Source organism: Citrus clementina, unplaced genomic scaffold (assembly GCF_000493195.1).
Source record: "Citrus clementina cultivar Clemenules unplaced genomic scaffold, Citrus_clementina_v1.0 scaffold_1, whole genome shotgun sequence".
Lineage (NCBI taxonomy): Eukaryota > Viridiplantae > Streptophyta > Magnoliopsida > Sapindales > Rutaceae > Citrus > Citrus x clementina.
The window spans coordinates 10197411-10207517 of NW_006263303.1; the positions used below are offsets into that span (position 1 = coordinate 10197411).

At 36.8% G+C, this 10107-nt stretch overlaps 1 protein-coding gene and 1 non-coding gene across 2 annotated transcripts; one reads left to right on the forward strand and one right to left on the reverse strand.

Annotated features, from left to right (window-relative positions):
• Positions 1-574: 574 nt before the first annotated feature.
• On the reverse strand, positions 575-682 carry LOC112096035. The gene has a single exon (XR_002904193.1). It is a non-coding gene; the product is annotated as a small nucleolar RNA R71 (small nucleolar RNA).
• Positions 683-2112: 1430 nt separating this feature from the next.
• On the forward strand, positions 2113-4970 carry LOC112095624. The gene is made up of 2 exons (XM_024177730.1): positions 2113-4150; positions 4333-4970. Exons 1-2 carry the CDS (start codon positions 2113-2115, stop codon positions 4968-4970), a joined length of 2676 nt encoding a protein of 891 aa, XP_024033498.1.
• Positions 4971-10107: the final 5137 nt, after the last annotated feature.

The window sequence follows — 10107 nt, forward strand, 5'->3', positions numbered from 1 at the left end:
ATCCTGAGATTGAAAGGACTGTAAGGAGACTGCGAAGAGAGCAAAGAAATTCAAAAATTGTTTCAAAAATGGATAATTTACAGGATGTGGGAAACTTGGATCCTCATGGGCCACTACAACCTATCAATGTTCAAGAGGGGCAAAATGAGCATGTTAATTAGAGATAACCAGGCAACAACAATATCATTTACATGGCAGATAACAGAGGCAGAGCTATCAGAGATTATGCCGTGTTAACTCCTCAAGTTGTACATCCTAGAATAGTCAAACCTGAAGTGGAAGTTGCTTATGTTGAACTTAAACCAGTGATATTTTAAATGCTGCAAACAGTGAGCCAATTTAATGGCCTGCCATCTGAAGATCCTCATCTCGATCTTAAGTTGTTTTTGGAAGTGAGCGATGCTTTTAAAATTACTAGAGCAACACATGATGCTTTAAGACTAAGGCTTTTTCCTTACTCCTTAAGAGATCGAGCTAGAGCATGGTTGAATTCATTACCCTCTGATTCCATCACTACATGAAATGACTTGGCTGACAAATTCTTAATGAAATATTTTCCACCAACCAAGAATGCAAAATTACGAAATGAGATCACTTCCTTTCACCAACTTGAAGATGAGAGTTTGTATGAGGCTTGGGAGGGATTTAAAGAGTTGCTCAGAAGGTGTCTTGATCATGGCATTCCCTGTTGTATACAGCTATAAACCTTTTACAATAGGTTGAATCCAAGTACGAGATTGATGGTTGATGTTTCAGCAAATTGAGCTTTGCTATCTAAACTTACACTTAAGCTTATGAAATTTTGGAGAGAATTGCCAACAATAAATATCAGTGGCCATAAACTAGACAGATGGCAGTGAGAGGAGCAACAGGGGTACATAATATAAATGCAATTACAACATTATCAGCACAATTAACTTCATTGACTAACATGGTAAAAGCCATGACTTCTACTTCTGCAGTAGTAAAGCAAGTGCTGAACTGTCTTGCGTGTATTGTGGTGAGGAACGTGTATTTGACAAATGTCCAGGAAATCCAGCATCAGTAAACTATGTGGGCAATTTCAACCGACAGCCTCAAAATAACCCATACTCAAATACTTACAACTCTGGATGGAAGCAACACCCAAATTTCTCATGGAGCAATCAAAATTAAAATACTCCAGCACTGAGTGGACAGAACAGAAATACTCAACCGCCAGGTTTTCATCAGTAGAATCAAGGGCAAAAACACACTAGTCATGATCCACTTACTTCATTGGAAACACTGATTAAGGAATACATTGCAAAGAATGAAGCAATTATGCAAAGTCAAGTTGTATCTCTAAGAAACCTGAAAAACCAAATTGGACAGCTTGCCACAGCAATGAGTATTAGATCTCAGGGAAGCTTACCCAGCAATACAGAAGATCCAAGAAGAGAGGGAAAAGAACACTGTAAAGTAATCAACTTAAGATCTGGAAAGAATGTTGATATCCCTGTTGATGTGACTAAAAAAAGGTTGGAACTTAACTCCTCACAAGAATCACCTCAAGATGAGAGCATGTTACAGCAACCCAGCCATCAAGATACTGGAGTTAGTGGTCAAGCTACAGCAACTATGGAAGGGGATCAACCAATAAATACTGAAGAAAAAGTTGTAACACCAGTGGTGACAACTTACAATAAATCAAATGGTCAGAGATTGGTACCTCTTGAACCTGCTTAGCAATTTAGGCATCCACCTCATTTCCCACAAAGATTCCAGAAACAAAAACAAGACAAATTTTTTAGCAAATTCCTGGAAGTTCTAAAGTAGTTATACATCAATATACGTTTCGTGGAAGAATTAGAGCAAATGCCTAATTATGTGAAATTTTTAAAAGATATCTTGGCAAGAAAAAGAAGGTTGGGAGAATTTGAAGCTGTTGTTTTAACACATGAATGCAGTCACATGCTTCAAAGTAAGATCCATCAAAAATTGAAGGATCTAGGAAGCTTCACAATACCATGTTCCATTGGAATTAGGTACAATGGCAGAGCACTCTGTGACTTGGGAGCCAACATTAATCTGATGCCATTATCTGTATTTCAGTAATTAAGAGTAGGAGAGTGCAGACCAACAACAGTCACTATGCAATTAGCTGACAGATCCCATGCATACCCTAAAGGAAAGATTGAGGATGTATTGGTGAAGATTAACAAATTCATCGTTCCAGTGGATTTCATTGTACTAGACTTTGAGGCTGATAAAGAGGTACTAATTATACTTGGGAGACCTTTCCTAGCAACCGGGAAGACTCTGATAGATGTACAGAAAGGGGAGCTCACAATGAGGGTAAATGACCAACAAGTCACCTTCAATGTATTAGAAGCCATGAAGAACCCTGATGAGGCAGAAGATTGTAATTTCCTGAGTGTTGTGGATCTTGCTGTAGCAGACAGAATAAATAGATGCTGCAGTAACGTGGTTAACGAAGTTGCCACCTTTAAACGCATTGAAGAAGAAGATGTTGCAGCAATTCAGATAGATTGGATGGGAGAAAGACAATCTAACAGACATAGCAGATTTATTGAACCTCTAAATCTTTCAGACAGGGAAGTAAATGCAACTTTACCATCTATTGAATCACCTCCTACTCTTGAATTAAAATTGTTACCTTCACATTTGAAATATACTTATATTGGTCAGAACAATACACTTCCTGTAATCATTTCATTTACTTTGGATATAGATCAAGAAAGGAACCTGGTAGATGTGCTTGGGAAATATAGAAAAGCAATTGAATGGACTATGGCAGACATTAAAGGGATCAACCTATCCATATGCATGCATAAAATTCTATTAGAGGACTGCTGCAGCAATTCAGTAGAGCAACATAGAAGGTTAAATCCCATTATGAAAGAAGTTATGAAAAAAGAAATCATTAAATGGCTGGATGCTGGGATCACACACTCAATATCAGACAGTTCATGGGTAAGCCCAGTTCAATGTGTTCCAAAGAATGAACTTATTCCTATAAGAAGAGTGACTGGATGGAGGGTTTGTATGGATTACAGGAAGCTCAATAAAGCCACACGAAAGGATCACTTCCCACTTCCATTTATAGATCAAATGTTGGACAGACTTGCTGGAAAACAATATTATTGTTTCCTAGATGTGTATTCATGTTACAACCAAATCGCTATAGACCCAGAGGATCAGGAAAGGACTACATTTACCTGTCCTTATGGAACTTTTGCCTTCAGAATGATGCCCTTTGGTTTGTGCAATGTGCCAGCAACTTTCCAGAGATGTATGGTGTCTATTTTTTCGGATATAATGGAGCAAACATTAGAAGTCTTCATGGATGATTTCTCAGTCTTTGGAAAGACATATACTGATTGTTTACACAACTTGGAAGAAGTTCTTAAAAGATGTGTGTTGACTAACTTAGTACTCAATTGGGAAAAATGCCACTTCATGGTGCAAGAAGGCATAGTGTTGGGTCATAAGGTGTCCAAGAGTGGCATTGAGGTAGATAAAGCGAAGATAGAAGTGATAGATAAACTGCCACCGCCCACTTCAATCAAAGGGATTAGAAGAGTTTTGGGTCATGCTGGATTTTACAGAAGATTCATAAAAGACTTTTCCAAAGTAGCTAAACCATTATGCTCATTGTTAGAACATGACATGCCTTTTCATTTTGATAAAGATTGTCTTCAAGCCTTTGGAGAATTGAAGAAAGCTTTGATCACTTCACCAGTGGTTATAGCACCAGATTGGACTCTACCATTTGAGCTGATGTGTGATGCCAGTGACCATTCTGTTGAGGCAGTGTTGGGGCAGAGGAAGAATAAAGTTTTCCACTCTATATACTATGCCAGCAAAACTCTTACTCAAGCTCATATTAATTACACCACTATAGAGAAAGAGTTGCTAGCGGTAGTATTTGCTTTCGTCAAGTTTAGAGCTTACTTAGTGGGTACTAAAGTGACAGTGTACACAGATCATGCAGCCATCAAGCACCTAATCTCAAAGAAGAATGCTAAACCGAGATTAATGCGATGGATCTTATTGCTTCGGGAGTTTGATTTGGAAATTAAAGATAGAAAGAGGACTGAAAATCAAGAAGCAGACGCAAGCACATTGACAAAAAAGGCATCACTGAAACTTTTCCTGATGAACAACTGTTAATAATACAACAGGCACAGATGCTGCAGCAATCAGGATCTCCATGGCATGTAGATTTTGTTAACTACTTAGTAAGTAGATTGCTACCATCTGAGTTGAAGTTTCAGCAGAAAAAGAAATTTCTTCATGATGTTAGAAGCCATCAGTAGGATGACCCATATTTGTATAAGTTATGCTCAGATCAAGTAATACGAAGATGTGCTTCAGAGGAAGAAATTCCGTATATACTGGAATCTTGCCATGTTGCAGCATATGGAGGACATTTTGGTGGTCACAGAACAGCTGCTAAGATTCTGCAATCAGGTTATTACTGGCCTTCTATTTTTAAAGATGCTTATGAGTTTGCTAAATGTTGTGACAGGTGTCAAAGGACAGGAAACATAACTCAAAGACATGAAATGCCATTGACGAACATTCTGGAAGTAAAGATTTTTGATATATGGGGAATAGACTTCATGGGTCATTTTCCACTATCCTTTGGGAACTTATATATCATGGTTGCTGTGGATTATGTGTCCAATTGGGTAGAAGCTGCAGCATTACCTATCAATGATGCTAGAGCAGTAGTGAACTTCCCTCAGAAAAGCATTTTTTCTAGGTTTGGCACTCCACGAGCAATTATTAGTGATGATGGTACTCATTTCTACAACAAACTATTTGCTGCAGCTATGGTGAAATATGGAATCAAGCATAAAATAACAACAACATATCACCCACAATCCAATGGCCAGGCAGAAGTGTCTAATAGGGAGATTAAGAAGATCCTTGAAAAAGCAGTGAAACCCATCAAGAAAGGATTGGTCCTTGCACTTACATGACTCCCTATAGGCTTACATAACAATATACAAGACACCACTAGGCATGTCTTCCTACCAAATTGTGTATTGAAAAGCTTGCCACTTGTCACTCAAGCTAAAGCACAAAGCATACTAGGCACTGAAGCAATTAAATTAGGATATACATGTTGTAGAAGAGCAAATGAAACTTCAACTATGTGAGCTTGATGAATTGCGGCTATTCTCGTATGAAAATGCAAGAATCTATAAAGAGAGAACAAAACACTGGCATGACAAACACATTCAACACAGGAAATGAATCCCTGGTCAACAAGTTATGCTCCATAATACGAGGTTAAGACTATTTCAGGAAAGTTGAAATCTAGATGGTCTGGACCTTTCAAGATGCTCAGAATTTACCATCATGGGGTTGTTGATCTCCTAGATGAAAAGACAGGCCAGGACTTCAAAGTTAATGGGCACAGAGTTAAGCATTACATGCATTCAGCTACAGATTGTTCAAAGAAGGTCTTACTCCTTAGAGAACCGGCATTATGAGCACTCAAGTAAGGTATGACTGGAGGACCTTAAATCAAGCGTTCGATGAGAGGCAACCCATTGATGAGGCAGTCATTTCGAATGAGATGGACCCTCCATGGTTTTGTCATAGAATTTTTTTATTTATTATTATATTTATTCAGCTACAGATTGTTCAAATAAGGTCTTACTCCTTAGAGAACTGGCATTATGAGCACTCAAATAAGGTTAGGCTTAAGGACTTTAAATTAATTGCTCGATGGGAGGCAACCCATTATTGAGGCAGTCATTTCGAATGAGATGGACCCTCCATGGCTTTGTCATAGATTTTTTTTATTTATTATTATCTTTATTCAAGATGGTTTAACTTTACCAAAGGAGAAGTTGTCTACCACTCTTGTGTTAGCCTTGCCAAACTTTGATAAGTTGTTTGAAGTTGAGTGTGATGCTTCTAATAAAGGTATTAGGGTTATTTTTTCCCAAGGGGGGTGACCAATTGAGTATATGAGTGAGAAATTGAATGGAGCACGACAGAAGTGGTCTACTTATGATCAAGAGTTTTATGTGATCCTTTGGCCAGTAAAGTCATGGGAGCATTACTTGATCCAAAAGGCATTCATGTTTGGCAGTGATCACTAAGCCTTGAAGTACTTCAACAACCAGTAAAATCCAAGCAAAATGCATGCAAGATGAGTAAACTATATGTAGAAGTTCACTTTTATTGTGAAGCATAAATCTAGGCAGCAAAATAAAGTGGCTAATGCACTCATTAGGCGAGCGACTTCACTGGTAATTCTGGTTAATGAAGTTGTTGATTTTGAATGCCTGAAAGATTTATATGTGAAGGATGAAGACTTTGTACAAATTTGGGATCACTGTTTCGACCATCAGAATGCAAAGGATTTTCTCATTTAATATGGGTATCTATTCAAGGCCAATTAGTTGTGCATGCCACGAAGTTCTTTAAAGAAGCAAATTATTATTGCATGGAGGAGGGTTAGGTGTTCATATTGGTTGAGATAAGACAAAGCGCTTGTGGAAGAGCGATATTGTTGGCCATAGTTGAATAACGATGTGTGCGAGATTGTTCAAAGGTTTCAAATTTGATAATAAGGCGAGGTGCATGTACATAATATAGGTTTATACATGTTATTACCTATTTTAAAGAATTTTTGGTTGGATCTGTCCATAGATTATGTGTTGGGGTTGCCTCGCACATGGTTTGGGTGCGATTTTTTATTAGTCGTTGTTGATAGGTTTTTGAAGATGGAACATTTCATTGCATGTCAAAAGACTAAAGATGCTACCTTAGTTGTGTTAGCCTATATGGCTATAAATATTGATTTTGATGATAACAAACCACATGTATTTATTAAGCAAAGATTTATGAATTGTGCTTTTATAATAAGAAAATGATGTTATGGAATTAAAGTATTTTGGACTAAAAAAAAAGTATTTTTAAAATCCTTGATAGTGTTTTTAAATTTCAGATTTGGACCTATTTGAAACTATTTAAATATTTTTGGGCCATTCTATAATTTCACAAAGTTTGGGCAAAATCATAATTTCAAAAATTTTTGGGATTGAGAAAGCATTATTTAAAATTCTGAAAATGGACCTATTTGTAAACTTTTATAACTTTTGGGCCATAGTACAGTTTTATACAGTTTTAGGGTCAAACTAAAATTTTAGGAAACATTTCACTGTAGCAGGTTACTGTAGCAAGCGGCTATCCATATTCTGAAAACTGGAAATCCGGATACGGGCAGTAAGCGTCCAGAACAAAAACGGCTTACCGGATTCCGTAACCAGCAAGCCAGATAGGCAAAATTTAAATTTTTGCCTTAACGGTAACATAAATCCGGCTTACCGGATTCCATAAACGGCAAACCGGATACGCCTGGAATGTGAGTAACGGCTAGTTTTTGAGCTCAAACTATAAGAACTCAAATCCAACTCATTTTGAAGCTCTCTAACAAGCAAAAATAAAAAGCACACGAGATATCTTGAGCCTTCAAACTTGCAAACTACATACATTGAATCATTCATTGTTCTTCATCTTTGAATATCTACTCATTGAGTGAGTTTCATTGTAACTTTCATTTCTTCATTTCAATTGTAAGAATTTGAGTGTGTGAGACACTTGAGTGAAGAGATTGGGAGATAATTTCTTCGTTGTAAAGGTTTATTGACACCTCGAAGTCAATTGTAATCGGTTGAAGCCTCGGAAAGGCTTGGATAGTGAAATCCTCAAGCTTGGATTGCTTGGAGGCGTGGACGTAGGCGGGGATTGCCGAACCACGTAAAAATCCGTGTGTTTGTTTCTCTTCTCCTTTACTTTTTAATTATTGTGCCTTTATTAAACTTATTGCTTTCAATTTTTATTAGGGCATTAGATTGTTTGTTGTGTGGATTTGCTAGGATAATTTTTAAATTTCCAATTCACCCCCCTCTTGGGTTGCACACTTATATTTCATTTGGTATCAGAGCAAGGTGCTCTTATTTAGATTTAACCATCTAGAGCTAAAGATCAATGGCAACTCAAAATGATTCCACATTTAGAGAAGGGCAGTCCACCACTAGACCACCTTACTTTGATGGAAACGATTACCCATATTGGAAAACTAGGATAAGAATTTACTTGCAAGCCTTAGATTATGAGATTTGGGAAATCGTTAATGATGGTCCTTTTATGCCTTTAACTAAAAATGAAGTAGGAGAAGATATTCCAAAACCTTCACGAGATTGGAATGATTTCGAGAAAAGAAAAGCTTCTCTAAATTCTAAGGCCATGAATGCCTTGTTTTGTGCTTTAGATAAGAAAGAGTTTCATAGAGTGTCTAGTTGCGAAAGTGCTAATGAGATTTGGCACAAACTTGAGGTTGTCTATGAAGGCACGAACCAAGTGAAAGAATCTAAAATAAGTAGGTACACTCGACAATACGAATTGTTCTAAATGGAACAAAATGAAAATGTATACTCTATGTATACTAGATTCACGGACATAGTGAACACTCTAGGAGCCTTAGGAAAGACTTTTTCAAATAGCGAAAAAGTCAAGAAAATCATTAGGTCACTACCTAAGGAATGGAGACTAAAAAGGACTGCCATTGAGGAAGCCAAGGATTTAAATATATTACCTATTGATGATTTAATTGGCTCTCGTATTTCATATGAAGAAGATTTGGCAGCTGAAAAAGGGCATGAGGAAAAGAAGAAAAACATTGCTCTCAAGGCTTCAAAACATGAGAGTGATGAGGAAAGCGAAATGGATAATGAGGAGCTGGCTAGAAGATTCAGAAAATTTTACAAAAAGAACAATGAGCAAAGAAAATTCAGAGGCTACAAGAATAAGAAGGAGAAGAAGGAGCCAATCACTTGTTATGAATACAAGAAGCCCGGACACATACGACCGGAATGTCCTTTTCTCAACAAATTCAAGAAAAAGGCTATGGTGGCCACATGGGATGATAGTGATGAGGAAACAAGTGACGATGATGAGCAACAAGAAATGACAAACTTAGCTCTCATGGCTATTGGGGAAGAATCATGTGATGAACTTGATGAGGTAATTGTTCTTCCTACATATGATGAATTGCATGATGCTTTTAAGGATTTGCATGATGAGCTAATGAAGATTGGTAAAAAGAATATATGTCTTAAAAAGAAGATGATAGAGCTTAAGAATGAAAATGATTCATTTAGTGCAAAGATTACATGCCTAGAATTAGAAAATAAAACATTGCGTGATAGTATTACATTATTTGAGAATTCTAGCACCTCACATGAGCACTTAGAGTCACACATGAATGACTTGAAAAATGAGAATGAAATGCTTAGAAAGAAGAGCAATGAACTAAATGAAATTGTGCTAAAATTCACAAATAGGCAAAAGATGTTGGACAATTTGCTAAACTCACAAAAATGTGTATTTGGCAAAAGTGGCATAGGTTATAAACCGAATTTGAAACAAAAATTTTACAAGAGTTATTTTATGAAGAATACATCTATTAAAAATAAAATTGTATGTCATTATTGCAATCAAGATGGCCATATGAAAAATAGATGTGCAGTGAAGAGAAATGCATATTATGGTATGAAATGTGTTTGGGTTCCAAAAGGAACCATTGCTAACTCTCAAGGACCCAAAAAGGTTTGGGTACCTAAAACTTGAGATTTTTTCTACAGGGCTCAAAGAAGAAGAAGAATAAGTGGTACTTGGACAGCGGTTGTTCAAGACACATGACAGGGAATTATTCTTGGTTTTCAAGCTTTACCTAGATCGAAAATGGTGGAGATGTTTCGTTTGGGGATAATTCAAGAGGAAAAATCATTGGGATTGGAAATGTCGGTAATGTATCCTTTACTCTCATTGAAAATGTGTGTTTGGTTGAAAACTTGAAACACAATTTGCTTAGTATTAGTCAATTATGTGATAAAGGATATAGAGTTATTTTTTATGAATCAAAGTGTGTTATTGAGAATGCATGTGATGGGAAAGTCTTGTTTGTAGGAAATAGATGTGTTAATGTCTATACCATTATTATAGATTGTGCATCAACAAATGAGAAATGTCTCTCTGTATTGCATGATGATGGTTGGTTGTGGCATAGAAGATTAGGTCATGCAAGCATGGATTTGA